General features: G+C 44.5%; 1 protein-coding gene across 7 annotated transcripts in view; it reads right to left on the bottom strand.

Moving 5' to 3' along the window:
• Positions 1-17,319, bottom strand: part of LOC512905 (apolipoprotein L, 3) — a 44,812-nt gene that overhangs the window by 4,870 nt on the left and 22,623 nt on the right. For 6 of the 7 annotated variants that reach the window (XM_059886323.1, XM_005206819.5, XM_059886324.1 and 3 more), the window contains 2 exons: positions 14,966-15,074; positions 2,801-2,927 (listed from right to left, as the gene is read on the bottom strand). In XM_059886323.1, the coding sequence (XP_059742306.1) occupies positions 2,801-2,927; positions 14,966-14,996 (158 nt within the window). In that variant the 5' untranslated portion in view covers positions 14,997-15,074. Of the gene's footprint in view, positions 1-2,800; positions 2,928-14,965; positions 15,075-15,498; positions 16,525-17,319 lie in introns of those variants that run through there. The other variant, XM_005206824.5, reaches the window with a different exon arrangement.

The raw sequence follows: 17,319 nt of genomic DNA, 5'->3' as shown, positions 1-17,319 counted from the left end.
TTACAAATCACAAGGAAAGAATTTTACAAATGTAAAATGTTTTTCAACATTAAACATGTTTGGATATTGTAGACGCTCCATATACTTTATTCAGTCATGGAAAAAAATCGGCAAAGGTCATCTTAGAATATGCTTAACTTCAGAGAGGTATTTGATAAAGATGCCTCAGAGGCAGGTCAACACCAACACTTCCAAAGGGTTTCTAGAGTGGGAACGCCACAGAGAAACAAAGAGAAGTGGGATTGGAGGAGAAAACCTTCATTCAAGGGTCTCAGTGTCTAGTGAGGAGTCAACCTGCTCTTTGCCCTTGGCTACTGGAAAGTGGTCCTTAAGCCCCTAGACTATTCTGGCTGATAGGAATGTCCTCCTCCACTTGTGACTTTAGACACTGGACAGTCCGACAAAGTGATGTAATGGGGCTTTGGGTCACATGGTATCAGTTCTGACCTCTGGAGGAGCTGAACTCTAGGGCATTAGTCTGACCTCTGGGTGGGGGCTGGAGAAAACAGGTCAGGATAACTTTTTGTTAAATAGGGTGAGGGTCCCTGGTGGGCAGTGTTCCGTGTGTCCTGCCACACACTGAATCCAGGACAGTAATGCATCCTGATGAAAATGGAAGCTTCGTGTGTGAAACCCGCCCAGACTGCCCTGTGGCTGATGGGAACCTTCATCCTTCCCTGTAATAAACTGTAACTGGGATCATGAAGCTTTCAGTGAGTTCTGTGCATCCCTTTAGGGAATTCTCAGACCTTCAAGTAGCTTTGGGAACCCCCAAACTTGCCATTGGTGTCTAATGTAAGGACAGTCCTGGGGACTGTGCCCTTGCAATTTACAGATTGGCTAACTCAGTGTACATAGAATTTTTTTGAAACACATTACTCAGAGCTATAAGGACCCTTGAAGGTCATTTTGCCTGGCATCTGCTCTCCCCCAAGCCTGGTAACCTTGGCCTTCCCCAGTTGCAGGTCACTCAGTCTATCCACTGCCCCAAGTGACAGAGAACCAGGAGATGTGCTGTGAGCCTGTTTCCCTTGGACTCTCCAGCCCACCTCCCTGACTCCTGACCCAGCACCCAGCACCCTGACTTCTCAGGGATCATCAGTCTAACTCACACTTTATCTGTGACAACTTCAACTACCTGCCCTCCAAGTCTATGTACAACTTTATGGAACCTCAAAAGATTCAAGAGACTCGAGGAAACACCCATCTGAATGGCTGAGCTTGAAGAGACCAGCACTTGCAGAGATGGTAGAGGAAGTGTTTTCCTCTGGTGGGGATGTGTGAGGCTCCTGAGAATCCCTCAAATGACACACAATCGCAGCCACTCATTGTGACTCTGGAGGGCTCCCTGAGCCACACATCCTTCCACTGTCAGAGAGGCTCCATGTAGATTAGAAGAGGGTCCCAGATGGAATGAGAAGCCAGGTCCCAGGCAGGGTGTGCAGACATGGTCACCCAGGGCCCTCTAGCCCAGCATGAGGGGATCCTGTCAGGGAGGGAAGAAATGCCCGCCCCCCCCACCCCAACTCAGGGGACCTCTGCTAGGGTCACAGTCCCTTCAGTTCTGTGTCCTCGGGGCCCACTCTCCTCACTCTAGTCCTGGCCCTGCTGCCCAAGCCTGCCTACTTGTCCTCCAACCTGGACCCTCTGCTCCACCGTTACCCCTGGGTCTGACCCTGGTCCAGGCCTCCCTGGGCCTTTGGACGAGATGATTCCATTTGGTTCCCTACCTCTGACCCTGCAGTTCACTCTGACGCCACCACCACAATCCATCAGATTGAATTGCTATTCCCATTGGACACAGGACAGATCTGGGGCTCCAAGACATAAGCCCAGAGCCCCAGAGCTGGGCAGGGCTAGAGCCAGGACCCCACCAGCTCCATCCAGTTCCTCTCCAGCCTCTCTGCTGTATGGGCCAGCAGGATCCTGCAAGGTTGGTACAATCCCTAAGATGGGGAATGAAAGCACTCTAGTCAGAATCCCCAGGAACACAAAGTGATGGTGTCAGGATTTTCCAACTTATCCTAAATAGGGTCCCATCTGGTTTTCATCACCAGGAGAAAGGACCTTGGCCCCTGTCTCTTCCCAAAAAGCTTATTTTAAAAGTTAACATTGAGCACCTACTCTGTGGGCTTCCCTTGTAGCTAAGCTGGTAAAGGATCTGCCTGGAATGCAGGAGACCCCAGTTTGATTCCCAGGTCAGGAAGATCTCCTGTAGAAGGGATAGGTTACCCACTCCAGTATTCTTGGGCTTCCCTGGTAGCTCAGACAATATCTGAGCTGCAATGCAGAAAACCTGGGTTAGATGCCTGGGTTGGGAAGATCCCCTAGAGGAGGGCATGGCAACCCACTCCAGTATTCTTGCCTGGAGAATTCCATGGACAAAGGAGCCTGGTGGGCTGTAACCCATGGGGTTGCAAAGAGTCGGACACGACTGAAGCAACTAAGCACTGCACGGCACACCTACTCTGTGTCAGTCATTATGGAAGCACTTTGCATGCATGATCTCAGTGTCCTCACAATAAAACTGAACAAATGAAGAAACTAAGGCCAAGAGTAGATTGATAACTTGTCCAAGGCCATGTAACCTGCCCCCTTCTTTGCACATTTCATCTCTTCTCAACCTGAGACTGTTCACTACCAGAAAATGACATGGAGGAAACATTCCTCATGGAATCTTGAGAAGGAACATCCTCGACACCAACCATAGTCCTGCCTGGAAGAGGTGTGCCTGCCAGGAGGAAGCTACCCTGGTGCAGGGGGATACAGGTGACATTTCTGATGCACCCATGCATATTACCTGGACAAATCAGCCTCAGCCACAAAAGTCTCCCAGGCTTCCTTTTCAGTGAGCAGGAGTTCCAGCTGTTCTCTGCTCACTGAGTCCTTTAAATACTGAATGATATCCTCAAAAAAGTTTTCACTCTCTAGATGGAAAAAAAAAAAGATTAGAGGAAATAATGACAGAATCTAAATGGTATTGAGTATAAACTGGTTAATCTTCCTGAGTAGCAGTCATCTGGGGTTCCTGTTGATGGATTCACCTGGGGTTATGGGTGGACTGTGTCCACCTCCTACCCAATTCATAAGTTGAAGCTCGAACTCCCCACCCCCATGACTAGTAGAAGATAGGGCCTTTAAGGAGATAATTATAGTGAAATGAGATAACAAGTGGGGGGCCCTAATCCAATAAGACTGGTATCCTTATTTGAAGGAGAGATATCAGAAATCTTCCCCCCTCTCTTTCCTGCAGCATAAAGAGCTGTTAATTTTTCTTATTTATTCTGCTTCACTAAGAGTGAATGGAATCCAGGGCACACATGGAAGAAATCCACAGCACTAACTGTGTATTGATTGATTGGGGTGGGAGTGAGTGGGAGAAATAACTGAGCACCTGGGTCTCTGCAGGGGTGTTTGAGATCAATAGAGCCAGTACTGAGTACTGTCTGAGGCAATCACACCTGGTAAACAGGTGTTTATATATGGGAGCACTGAACAGATGCCCGAACACAGCATGGAGGAAGGAAGATCCCGGAGGAGGGGGAGAGGTTTCCACCTGGAACTAACATATTTCAAGTAGAAGGGACAGCACTGCACTGGGCAGGGCCTACTATGTGGCCCAGGCCACGCTTGTTGTTGTTCAGTTGATAGGTCCTGTCCGACTCTTTGCAACCCTGTGTACTGCAGCATGCCAGGCTCCTCTGTCCTCCACAATCTCCTGAAGTTTGCTCAAATTCATATCCATGGAATCAGTGATGCCATCAAACCATCTTATCCTCTGTCACCCCTTTCTCCTTTTGCCCTCAAACTTTCTCAGCAATAGGGTCTTTTTAAATGAGTCAGCTTTTGCATCAGAGGACAAAGTATTGAAGCTTCAGCTTCAGCATCAGTCCTTCCAATGAATATTCAGGACTGATTTCCTTTAGGATTGACTGGTTTGATTTCCTTGCAGTCCAAGGGACTCTCAAGAGTCTTCTCCAACAGCACAATTTGAAAGCATCAAGTCTTTGGGGCTAAGCCTGCTTTATGGTCCAACCCTCACATCCGTACATGGCTACCGGAAAAACCATAGCTTTGACTATACAAACCTTTGTCAGAATGGCCCAGGCCATGGACACACATTGTATTTGATTCTTATAACAACAAAAGGTAATATTCTTTTCATTTTACAGGTGAGTTCAGGTAAGGCAATCCAGGTCACACAGGTGGGAGGTGGCAAAGCTCAGTTTGGGGTTCAGTTCAGAGTCTACTGATCCTTAAAAAGAGACTAGGCTGGTGGCAGGGGGAGAGCCAGAGGAAGCAGCCTCTGTGGTGATGCCTCAGGGTCTGGGAGAAGGAGGAGGATTGGAAAAGGGAGAGGGCAGGAGAAGGCCCAGAGATGCTGGGGGATCTCCTCTCCACTTTCTGCCTGGCCTCGGGGACTCCATCTGCTGTCCCCCCTCCCTGTGGGCTGTCCTGGCCTCACTTATGAATCATTAGCTGGGCTTAGGGGGCTGGAGGGGGAGGAAGTGAATACCTTGCTGTGGCTCTCTGAGGAGACAGACAGGAAGGAGGCTGAGGGAACAGACCCCTTGGACTCTATGGGACTCGAGGATGCTTATCCATCCCCTTCTTGGTTTTTTTATTCCTCTGTAGGTTAACTCAGGCTGGAGACACTGAGAGGGTAACAGGCAGGAAGGCTAGAAGCCCCCAAATGGAGGAAACAGGCTGCAAGTGTCAGACATTTCTCTCTGTCTCTCTTAAGTGGCAGGAGGAAACAAACTACAAGTGTCAGATTTTTGTGGCTCAGCTGGTGAAGAATCCGCCTGCAATGAGGGAGACCTGGGTTCGATCCTTGGGTTGGGAAGATCCCCTGGAGAAGGGAAAGGCTATCTATTCCAGTATTCTGGCCTGGAGAATTCCATGGACTATATAGTCCATGGGGTCACAAAGAATTGGACACGACTAAGCGACTTGTGAGCGACTTGTGAACATCATCATCATCATCATCCAAAATTAAAAGGAGGTTTCTTTTAAAATTCTGTGTTGCCATGATGATACCTGATTCCACCTGAATTTAACTTTTCTCAAAACTTGAGCAACCCAATTTGTTTTTCTCATGGAAATGTTTTTCTTAAGCTATGTTAATGAACTATGTATTTATCCTAGACTTTGTCTTTGAGTAGGTTCTGCCTAAGACTCAGAACCGACTTGACAAACCAGTATGTTTTACTCAACAAATCAGTATGTTTTACTCATGGAAATGTCCTCTTAAGCTATGTTAATGAGACTATATATTTGTCTGGAAATCTGCCTTTCTTCAAGATTCATGTCAATAGTTTATGGCATGGGATGACTCACCTTGTGCCAATGTTATCTCAAAATACATGTGGCTGAGCGGCCTGGTGCCAGTCTATGAGTTTTGAGACACTTCCTTTTACTAATTAGCAGTCTGCTAGTATGTATATAACTTCCTGCTAAAGACTAGCAGGGGGGTACTCTTTCTGCCCTCTTCTGATGTCTATGTCAGAAGCTTTCTCTATCTCTTTTATACTTTAATAAAACTTTATTACACAAAAGCTCTGAGCGATCAAGCCTTGTCACTGGCCCCAGTTTGAATTACTCTCTGGAGGCCAAGAATCCCAGTGTCTTTCACGGTCAGCAACTTTTCATCTTGGGGGCTCATCTAGGATTCTTCAGGACAAGGTAAGGATGCTTGGAGCTCTAGTTCTTTCTTCTCCTAAAAAACACATTTTCTGCTGTACTTTAATAACTCTATGGTGTGCTTGTGTGTGTGACTGACTGAAAGAGATACACATGTGTGAAGCAAGAGCTGTGTCCTAATCTGTGGTTCCAAGGTGACCTCACACAGCTTATGGCAGAAACCCCATTGGGGGGATTATACCGACCTGCTAATGTCAAGAGGCACCCAATGTCTCCTCCAGGGGAACGGCCAGAGATGGACAAAGTGTATGGACCGAATTCACCTTTCTCCATCAAACTTTCCAGTCTCTTTGACTGTTTCATAACTTCCCGGGAATTAGAACTACTAACCTAATCTGTAGGATCATAGACTTTCAAGTGACTCGTAATCTATGCTGTTACTGTGTACTGTTACTTAGTTCGCAAACTTGGATTGGTAGTTAGGAAGTGCCTAGCCTTGCTAGGAGTCGAAATTTTGAAAGCTAGATGGAGCTCTCTCAGTTAAAGGTTACTCAGATAGGAAGTATAGCAGGCTTCTTCCTTTGGTGATGCTAGCTTTTAGCGGACCAGAGGAGGCTCTCCAGTGGCTTTTGTCCCAACTCCTTAGATATTCTTTCTGTGGAAACTGTGCGAATGAACTGGAAGGATTGGCCCCAATAACTAGAGGACAAAATCACTTCTTCCTCACTGGCCAGCCCTTCACCATCTCTTCTGCTATCACTTATGTTGGTGTGGTGATGCTTGGAAGGAACATCTTGATTTTATGTTCAGCCCTTTATGATTTACCAGTTTTGTGTTCAGGAATATACTCAGGGTTGTGCACAGGCACTCAGGAGATGACTGTTTCTCCTAGTGGTCTTAGGTTGGGAGGCATTCCAGAAGGTTACTCTGATTGCACCTCGGTTGGCATCAGAGGCAAGCGAAGGCTTTAATGGCGAAGAACTGGGTATTAGTCTGGGATGCCATCAGGTCTACCCCCAATGCATCTCCAACCCGCCTCAGTGGCAGATGGGGAGGGACGGTAGTGGCATACCTGCATCAGTAAGAGATAGGTTGACTCTGGCCAGGAAAGGAAGCTTAGGTGGAAGACCTATCTCTATCCCCATCTAGAGCAGGAAGGGATGCCTCTGGTAGAAAGATGGAGCTGGTCACTTATTTCTCTCTTACAGATGGGAGCTAACAATTCCAGCCTCACTCCTTTGAAAAACTGGGATAGATTTGATCCCCAGAGCTTAAAGAAGACACACCTGATCTTCCTATGAGATACTGCATGGCTCTGGTATTCATTGGGGGATGGCGAACGGTGACTGGTTGGAGGGTCTCTTAATTATAGTACTGTTTTACAATTAACAGGTTCTGTAGAAAACAAGAGGAATGGGTAGAAGTAGCATATGTGTTGCCCTTTTTCTCTCTGTGAGACATGCCAGATTTATGTCCTAAGGGTATCGATTTGGGTATGAAACTTTCAGCTCCCTACTCTGCTTTAAGACTTTACTTGGAAAGATGTAATTCTGGGACAGATGCTAACTCCTGACTCAAAAACTCGAGTTTTGGGGAAAGCTGTTGCCTATGGAGATGAATGGCTTGGTAATGAATCAGTAGGGAAGAGGGAGGATGAATTCCAGAGGATTTCTCCACTGGAAATCAGGTGGTCCCAACTATAGAACCAGATTATAACATGAAATTATAACATGGCTAAAGGAAGATGGGGATCAGAGTCATTTTGTGAGACGTGTTCTTGAAGGACTCAGGTGAGTAAGTGCTAAGACTTTAAACTATGCCAAATTGGCAAACATAGAACAGGAAGAAAAGGAAGCTCCTGGCAAATTCCTAGATAGACTGAGGAAGCCCTTTGCAGATTCACTGAGATTGATCCTGAAAGTGAAGAGGGAAGAGTGATCTTGAAAGATAGATTTCTCACTCAGTTGGCTCCAGATATCCACCCTAAGCTACTAAAACAGATGTATGGACCAAATCAGTCTTTAGATAATCTGTTGCAACTGGCTCAGACAGCCTATTATGGCAGGGAATATGAGGAAAAGGAAAGGCAGAGAAAGACCAAGGAACAGGTGGAAGCCCTTGTAATGGCTGTCAGAACTATTCTTTAACAGCTTGAGAAAAATACCAGGAGGGACCTAGGTGAAAAGGGATGGCTTGCTATTACTGTGGAAAGGAGGGGCACCTCAATCAGGATTGCCCTCAGACATCTAAGCCACCCCAGGCTCCATGTCTGGTCTGCAAGGGACCGCACTGGAGGAGAGACTGCCTCCACAGGTGTAGGTCCCAGGGGTCAGACTCTCAAGATAATCAGGACTGAAGGTGCCCAGGGATCTCCACACAAGCTCCCATCCTAATTATACTTGAGGAACCTCAGGTATTAATAACTGTGGGGGTCCAATCTGTTGATATCCTTTTGGACACCAGGGCAGCTTATTCTGTGCTTACTGAAGCCCCTGGCCCACTTTCTCCCCGATCCACTTCCATATGGGGCTGTTTAGATTAGCCAAACTTTATTATTTCTGTCTTCTTCTAAGCTGTAACTGGGACTCTGTGCTATTTTCACACGAGTTTCTGATCATGCCAGATTCTCCCTCACCCCTTTTGGGGAGAGATCTACTGAGCAAGGTCCATGTCTCTATCTTCATGAATATGGAGCCCTCCCTTTCTATCCCATTAATTGAACAAAAGGTAAATCCTAGAGTGTGGGCTGATAGAAAAACACAAAATTGTGGGTCAAGCACAAAATGCTATTCCTGTAGTTATCAAGCTCAAAGACCAACACTTATTTCCACATCAAAAACAGTATCCACTAAAGCCCAAGGTTAAGGAAGGGTTAAAACCCATCAGTGACAATTGAAAGGACCAGGGGCTATTAATTCCCTGTAATCGTCCATGCAGCACTCCTATTTTGGGTGTAAAGAAGTCAAATGATAAATGGAGACTAGTTCGGGATTTACGACTAATAAATGAGGCTGTAGTTCCTTTACACCCTGTGGTGCTTAATTCTTATACTCTGTTGTCTGAAATTCCTGAATGAGCCAAATATTTTAAAATCATCCCCCTACCTATGACTTTAAGACAATTGAGAGGACTTTTAGGAATCACAGGCTATTGCCGCATTTGGATTCCAGGTTATGGGGAACTTGCCCAGCCTTTATATAAACTTATAACTGAAACTGAACTAGCCCAAACCAGCAAACTGGTTTGGTCTACATATAATCTAAGGCTTTTAAGGCTCTTCAGACTGCTGTCCTGCAAGATCCCACTATAAGTTTGCCCACAGAGTCAGAATTTAATTTGTTTGTCACTAAAAGAAAAGGTATGGCCTTGGGAGTTTTGACACAACCCAAGAGCCTCACCAGCAGCCTATAGGATACCTGAGCAGAGAGTTAGATGTAGTGGCATGTGGGTGGCCACACTATCTAGGAGTAATTTCTGAAACTGCTTTATTAGGATGTGAGTTCAGTTCAGTTCAGTCCCTCAGTCGTGTCTGACTCTTTACGACCCCATGAATCACAGCACGCCAGGCCTCCCTGTCCATCACCAACTCCTGGAGTTCACTCAAACTCACGTCCATCGAGTCAGTGATGTCATCCAGCCATCTCATCCTCTGTCGTCCCCTTCTCCTCCTGCCCATAATCCCTCCCAGCATCAGAGTCTTTTCCAATGAGTCAACTCTTCGCATGAGGTGGCCAAAGTACTGGAGTTTCAGCTTTAGCATCATTCCTTCCAAAGAACACCCAGGACTGATCTCCTTTAGAATGGACTGGTTGGATATCCTTGAAGTCCAAGGGACTCTCAAGAGTCTTCTCCAACACCACAGTTCAAAAGCATCAATTCTTTGGCGCTCAGCTTTCTTCACATCCATACATGACTACTGGAAAAACCATAGCCTTGACTAGATGGACCTTTGTTGGCAAAGTAATGTCTATCTAGGTTGGTCATAATTTTTCTTCCAAGGTGTAAGCATCTTTTAATTTCCTGGCTGCAATCACCATCTGCAGTGATTTTGGAGCCCCCAAATATAAAGTCTGACACTGTTTCCACTGTTTCCCCATCTATTTCCCATGAAGTGATGGGACCAGATGCCATGATCTTCGTTTTCTGAATGTTGAGCTTTAAGCCAACTTTTTCACTCTCTACTTTCACTTTCATCAAGAGGCTTTTTAGTTCCTCTTCACTTTCTGCCATAAGGGTGGTGTCATCTGCATATCTGAGGTTATTGATATTTCTCCTGGCAATCTTGATTCCAGCTTGTGCTTCTTCCAGCCCAGCATTTCTCATGATGTACTCTGCATATACGTTAAATAAGCAGGGTGACAATATACAGCCTTGACGTACTCCTTTTCCTATTTGGAACCAGTCAGGAGATGGCAAGAGTGAACGTCGACATTCTAGGAATCAGTGAACTAAAATGGACTGGAATGGGTGAATTTAACTCAGATGACCATTACATCAACTACTGCGGGCAGGAATCCCTTAGAAAAAATTGAATAGCCATCATAGTCAACAAAAGAGTCCGAAACGCAGTACTTGGATGCAATCTCAAAAACTACAGAATGATCTCTGTTCGTTTCCAAGGCAAATCATTCAATATCACAGTAATCCAAGTCTATGCCCCAACCAGTAATGCTGAAGAAGCTGAAGTTGAACGGTTCTACGAAGACCTACAAGACCTTTTAGAACTAACACCCAAAAAAGATGTCCTTTTCATTATAGGGGACTGGAATGGAAAAGTAGGAAGTCAAGAAACACCTGGAGTAACAGGCAAATTTGGCCTTGGAATATGGAATGAAGCAGGGAAAAGACTAATAGAGTTTTGCCAAGAGAACGCACTGGTCATAGCAAACACCCTCTTCCAACAACACAAGAGAAGACTCTACACATGGACATCACCAGATGGTCAACACTGAAATCAGATTGATTAGGATGTGAAGCTCTTAAAATTATTAATGGGTGAAATCTTACTGTACTGACTTTTCATTATGTGAGTGGAATCTTAAACTCTAAGGTTAATGGTTGGATGGTAGACAGTCGGCTTCTTAAATATCAGTCATTGTTGTTAGAAGGACCAATAACTAATCTTAAAGTCTGTGGAAACTTAAATGCTGCCACTTTCCTTCCTGAGAAGGAAAATGAAACACCTGATCACGATTGTTCTCAATTTCTAAATTTAAACTCTCCTAATTACAATACTTCTGATTGTTCTGTTTTTGCTGTTTTCTCCCTGCATCTATAACTATGTAGCTGGATTTGTTTCTAGCCACATGAAGGCTTTTAAGTTACAAATGGTTGTGCTCAAACTCCTATGACTGTGGCATCTTCTTCCAAGTACTACTTCAGGGCCCTGGATCAGAGACCCTCAATATGAGGGTTAGGAGAATATGTTGCCTCACCAATTTAGGGACAATGCCCCTTTTCAGCTCAGAAGCAGTTACGGAATGAGAATGACGCCCCTTTCCCTAGGCAACATAATTCTCCTAAAAGAAAAGGAAGGAATGAGAGGGTAACAGGCAGGAAGGCTAGAGGCCCCTGTTAGGCAGTTAGGAAACAGGAGTCCAAAATGGCGGTGTCTAAAAGACAAGGATGGGAAAAGCCCTCGAAAATAGAACAAAGGAAGGTCAAAGGAAGGTCTGAGGACCAGAGTGAGGACCTCAGGTAGAATAAACAGCGCTCCTGGCTAGACCAATTTACATAGGGCAGGCCCAGGCGGAGGAAAAAGCATATAAAAAGAGGAGCCAAAGGGCTCGCTCTCTCTCTCTCCCCCTCTCCCTCTCTCTCTCCACCGCCCCCCCACCCCACCCCCCACCCCCACCCCACATGCTGGTGTACTCCCCCACTCTCTTCTCTTCACATCTTTGGGTCGGCATGCCCTCACGCCTCAGGGATGGATTCCCCTGCTATTTTCTAAATAAAATAGAGCTGTAACACGGAGCTGTAACACTGATTTTTCTAAGAGCTATAACACAGTCTGTCCAAGACCCCAGAGCTGTGACGCGCCAAGGGATTTAATGTCCGTCACTCCAAATCTTTGTTGTGATGAGACAGAACAGAGGAGAACACACTCGCCTGACACCCCCAAATGGAGGAAATAGGCTGCAAGTGTCAGACATTTTTTCTCTCTCTCTCTCAAGTGGCAGGAGGAAACAAATTACAAGTGTCAGATTTTTTTTCTCCTTCTCTATACAAAATTAAAATGAGATTTCTTTTAAAATTCTGTGTTGCCATGATGATACCTGATTCCACCTGAACTTAACTTTTCTCAAAACTTTCGCAACCCAACGCGTTTTTTTCATGGAAATGCTTTTCTTAAGCTATGTTAATGAACTACAGATTTACCCTAGACTTTTTCTTCAAGTCGGTTCACCTAAGACTCAGAACTGACTTGACGAACCAGTGTGTTTTACTCAACAAACCAGTATGTTTTACTCACGCAAATGTTCTCTTAAGCTATGTTACTGAGACTATGTATTTGCTTGGAAATCTGTCTTTCTTCAAGATTCATGTCAATAGTTTATGGCCTGGGATGACTCACCTTGTGCCAATGTTATCTCAAAATACATGTAGCTGAGCGGCCTGGTGCCAGTCTACGAGTTTTGAGACGCTTCCTTTTACTAATTAGCAGTCTGCTAGTATGTTTGGCCTTGGAACATGGAATGAAGCAGGGAAAAGACTAATAGAGTTTTGCCAAGAAAATGTGCTGGTCATAGCAAATACCCTCTTCCAACAACACAAGAGAAGACTCTACACATGGACATCACCAGATGGTCAACACCGAAATCAGATTGATTATATTCTTTGCAGCCAAAGATGGACAATCTCTGTACAGTCAACAAAAACAAGACTGGGAGCTGACTGTGGCTCAGATCATGAACTCCTTGTTGCCAAATTCAGACTGAAATTGAAGAAAATAGGGAAAACCACTAGACCATTCAGGTATGACCTAAATCAAATCCCTTATGATTATACAGTGGAAGTGAGAAATAGATTTAAGGAACTAGATCTGATAGAGTGCCTGATGAACTATGGACTGAGGTTCGTGACATTGTACAGGAGACAGGGATCAAGACCATCCCCATGGAAAAGAAATGCAAAAAAGCAAAATGGCTATGTGGGGAGGCCTTACAAATAGCTGAGAAAAGAAGAGAAGCAAAAAAGCAAAGGAGAAAAGGAAAGATATAAGCATCTGAATACAGAGCTCTAAAGCATAGCAAGAAGAGATAAGAAAGCCTCCTTCAGCGATCAATGCAAAGAAATAGAGGAAAACAACAGAATGGGAAAGACTAGAGATCTCTTCAAGAAAACTAGAGATACCAAGGGAACATTTCATGAAAAGATGGGCTCGATAAAGGACAGAAATGGTATGGACCTAACAGAAGCAGGAGATATTAAGAAGAGATGGCAAGAATACACAGAAGAATTGTACAAAAAAGATCTTCACGACCCAGATAATCACGATGGTGTGATCACTCACCTAGAGCCAGACATCCTGGAATGTGAAGTCAAGTGGGCCTTAGAAAGCATCACTATGAACAAAGCTAGTGGAGGTGATGGAATTCCAGTGGAGCTATTTCAAATCCTAAAAGATGATGCTGTGAAAGTGCTGCACTCAATATGCTAGCAAATTTGGAAAACTCAGCAGTGGCCACAGGACTGGAAAAGGTCAGTTTTCATTCCAATCCCAAAGAAAGGCAATGCCAAAGAATGCTCAAACTACCACACAATTGCACTCATCTCACACGCTAGTAAAGTAATGCTCAAAATTCTCCAAGCCAGGCTTCAGCAACAGGTGAACCGTGAACTTCCTGATGTTTAAGCTGGTTTTAGAAAAGGCAGAGGAACCAGAGATCAAATTGCCAACATCCGCTGGATCATGGAAAAAGCAAGAGTTCCAGAAAAACATCTATTTCTGCTTTATTGACTATGCCAAAGCCTTTGACTGTGTGGATCACAAGAAACTGTGGAAAATTCTGAAAGAGATGGGAATACCAGACCACCTGACCTGCCTCTTGAGAAACCTATATGCAGGTCAGGAAGCACAGTTAGAACTGGACATGGAACAACAGACTGGTTCCAAATAGGAAAAGGAGTACATCAAGGCTGTATATTGTCACCCTGCTTATTTAACTTATATGCAGAGTACATCATGAGAAATGCTGAGCTGGAAGTAGCACAAGCTGGAATCAAGATTGCCGGGAGAAATATCAATAACCTCAGATATCCAGATGACACCACCCTTATGGCAGAAAGTGAAGAGGAACTAAAAAGCCTCTTGATGAAAGTGAAAGTGGAGAGTGAAAAAGTTGGCTTAAAGCTCAACATTCAGAAACGAAGATCATGGCATCTGGTCCCATCACTTCATGGGAAATAGATGGGGAAATAGTGGAAACAGTGTCAGACTTTGTTTTGGGGGGTTCCAAAATCACTGCAGATGGTGACTGCAGCTATGAAATTAAAAGATGCTTACTCCTTGGAAGAAAAGTTATGACCAACCTAGATAGCATATTGAAAAGCAGAGACATTACTTTGCCAACAAAGGTCCGTCTAGTCAAGGCTATGGTTTTTCCAATAGTCATGTATGGATGTGAGAGTTGGACTGTGAAGAAAGCTGAGTGCCGAAGAATTGATGCTTTTGAACTGTGGTATTGGAGAAGACTCTTCGGAGTCCCTTAGACTGCAAGGAGATCCAACCAGTCCATTCTGAAGAGATCAGCCCTGGGATTTCTTTGGAAGGAATGATGCTAAAGCTGAAACTCCAGTACTTTGGCTACCTCATGTGAAGAGTTGACTCATTGGAAAAGACTCTGATGCTGGGAGGGATTATGGGCAGGAGGAGAAGGGGACGACAGAGGATGAGATGGCTGGATGGCATTACTGACTCGATGTACGTGAGTTTGAGTGAACTCCGGGAGTTGGTGATGGACAGGGAGGCCAGGTGTGCTGCGATTCATGGAGTCACAAACAGTCGGACATGACTGAGTGACTGAACTGAACTGAACTGAGTATGTATATATCTTCCTGCTAAAGGCTGGCAGGGGGGTACTCTCTCTGTCCCCTTCTGATGTCTATGTCAGAAGCTTTTTCTATCTCTTTTACACTTTAATGAATCTGTATTACACTAAAGCTCTGAGCCATCATGCCTTGTCACTGGCCCCGGATTGAATTCCTCTCCTCCAGAGGCCAAGAATCCTGGCATCTTTAACGGCTCAGCAACAATCTCTCAACACCACCCCCAGTTCTGGATCACAAGTAGAAACAAGTCAGAGACGAGGCAGCTGATTACCTGAGCTTTTCCTACGGTCTTCTGAGCTCATGATGGCAGCAGCTGGGTCTCAGAGATCTTCCTTCAGCTCCTTGTCTGGGTTGGGCTGGAAGGAGGTGATGCTTCACCCCTGGGGAAGAGAAAACAGACTATGGACTCCATCAATAGTGAGCCGCGGCTGCAGGGAGTAGTGAGGGGCGAGGTCTCTGGCAGCTTCCCCTGGGATGTCCACAAATGCCACTGGGGACTTAACCTGGCATGTTTCTCTGTCTCCTGTGCTCTGCTGGCTGCTAGTTAAGAAAAGTTACTCATCCTCCTACCACCTCCCTCCAAGCCAACTCAAAGTCCTGATCTCCTATTGGGGCACAAGGAGAGGATAATCAGACAGGAGACAGCCATCTGCGAAGTTATAAAAGCAATAAAACCAGAGACAGAAAAACAGATAGGGAGGGAATACTCTGGAAATTATGTGAGGTTGGGAACACTTGTGCTTATGAATTGGTAATAACTAATATTGGTCCATTGTCTATGACGTGCAGGCTCCTGAAACTCACCTAAACTTAGGTCAGCCGGTTTTTATGTTGCTACCGGAGCCTGGACTTGAACTCAAGTGTTTCTGATCCAAATCCCAGGTTTGTGATGACTATGCTCTACTCCCTTTAATGTAAAATATATATATATAATTGTGGATTTATGCTTATTGGAAAATAACTCTTCTTAATTAAAAGGATGTCTTGCTCCTGTGCTTGAGTCTCTGCCTTGATAAAGTTCTTGATGATACAGCTCCCACAGTCTGCACCCTCCTTGCTTCTACAAGGCCCTTTATCCCACAAGAACCTGGAGTCCCTCTGACTCTGCCCCAATTCTTGTATCCCTCTCCTGGGTGGCTGAGGACCCCAATGGTGCCCTACCCCCTCTACTGTCCTCCCCTGACTAGTGGACTTTTAGGCTATTTCTAATTCTTTTATGTAAATAATAGTGCAAAGAACATTCTCCTTGTGAAAATCTTCACCTGTATTTGAGACTGTTTCCTTAAGCTATTTCTAGAAGTATAATCACTAGATTAGAAGGCTGCTGCTGCTCCTAAGTCGCTTCAGTCATGTCCGACTCTGTGCAACCCCATAGATGCCAGCCCACCAGGCTCCCCCATCCCTGGGATTCTCCAGGCAAGAACACTGGAGTGGGTTGCAATTTCCTTCTCCAATGCATGAAAGCGAAAAGTGAAAGTGAAGTCGCTCAGCCGTTTCCAACTCCTAGTGACCCCATGGACTGCAGCCCACCAGGCTCCTCCATCCGTGGGATTTTCCAGGCAAGAGTACTGGAGTGGGGTGCCATTGCTTTCTCTGGATTAGAAGGCATGAACACCTAAAAAATTTTTGTGCCTAGCACCAAACTGTTACGCAAACAAATTATAGCAATTTACATTCTCACGCATAATATATGAGAGTACCCATCCTTTCAAATGTACTTATTCTCAATTGACTTTTTAAAACAAAAGATCCAGATATTTTGGGATATATTTCAATTCTATTTATGTTTAGCTCAATTAATGATATCCATTCTTTGATTAATGCTAAATCCTAATGTTATTATAAATTCAGTTATACTTTAAATTAATTTAAAATTTTACCCATGGTAAACACTTAAGATTATTATTGAATCAGAATATATAATATTAAATAAAAGATTAAATTTTGGATAATAAAATAAAAAACTCAGATATTTATATAGAGACTATTTTGGTTCTTTTTGTGATTGTATTGCCTTGGGAGGTGAAGGAAGATAGCAAATGTTGACTATATTTAGCCACATTTTTTTTTTAAATAAAACTTCTGACATTTTTATTGGGATCATTTACATTCATCATGTAGAGGTGGTCAATCATAATAATTAAGAATACTAGCGTTGAGGTTAGAACCAAATCATTTTAAGTCCCAGCCCATCATTTATTAGCTTTGAGCAAGTTATTTAACTTCTCTTGGGCTCAGTTTCCCCATTTGTTAAAAAACAAAGATAATAGTAATGATACTGTTGCCTTGGGCTCTCCTGAAGGTTACATAGTTAATGCATTGCTGTACTTTGTCCAATACCTGCTGCTGCTGCTGCTGCTAAGTCACTTCAGTCGTGTCTGACTCTGTGCGATCCCATAGACGGCAGCCCACCAGACCCCTCTGTCCCTGGGATTCTCCAGGCAAGAACACTGGAGTGGGTTGCCATTTCCTTCTCCAATTATTTAGCCACATTTTTAAAGAGCACTTTTTAACTACCTCTGCCAAGACCTGAATTAAATGATAGTAAAGATACTTACAGGTATAATAACAGCTATTGATAAGAGTGACTTGTGTTTGTGGTCTTTGCTCTGCATTATTATTTGC

This window comes from Bos taurus, chromosome 5 (genome assembly GCF_002263795.3).
Source record: "Bos taurus isolate L1 Dominette 01449 registration number 42190680 breed Hereford chromosome 5, ARS-UCD2.0, whole genome shotgun sequence".
NCBI classification, from domain to species: Eukaryota; Metazoa; Chordata; class Mammalia; order Artiodactyla; family Bovidae; genus Bos; species Bos taurus.
Note: the sequence above shows the minus strand (reverse complement) of the source record. Positions and strands in the feature narration are given on the sequence as shown.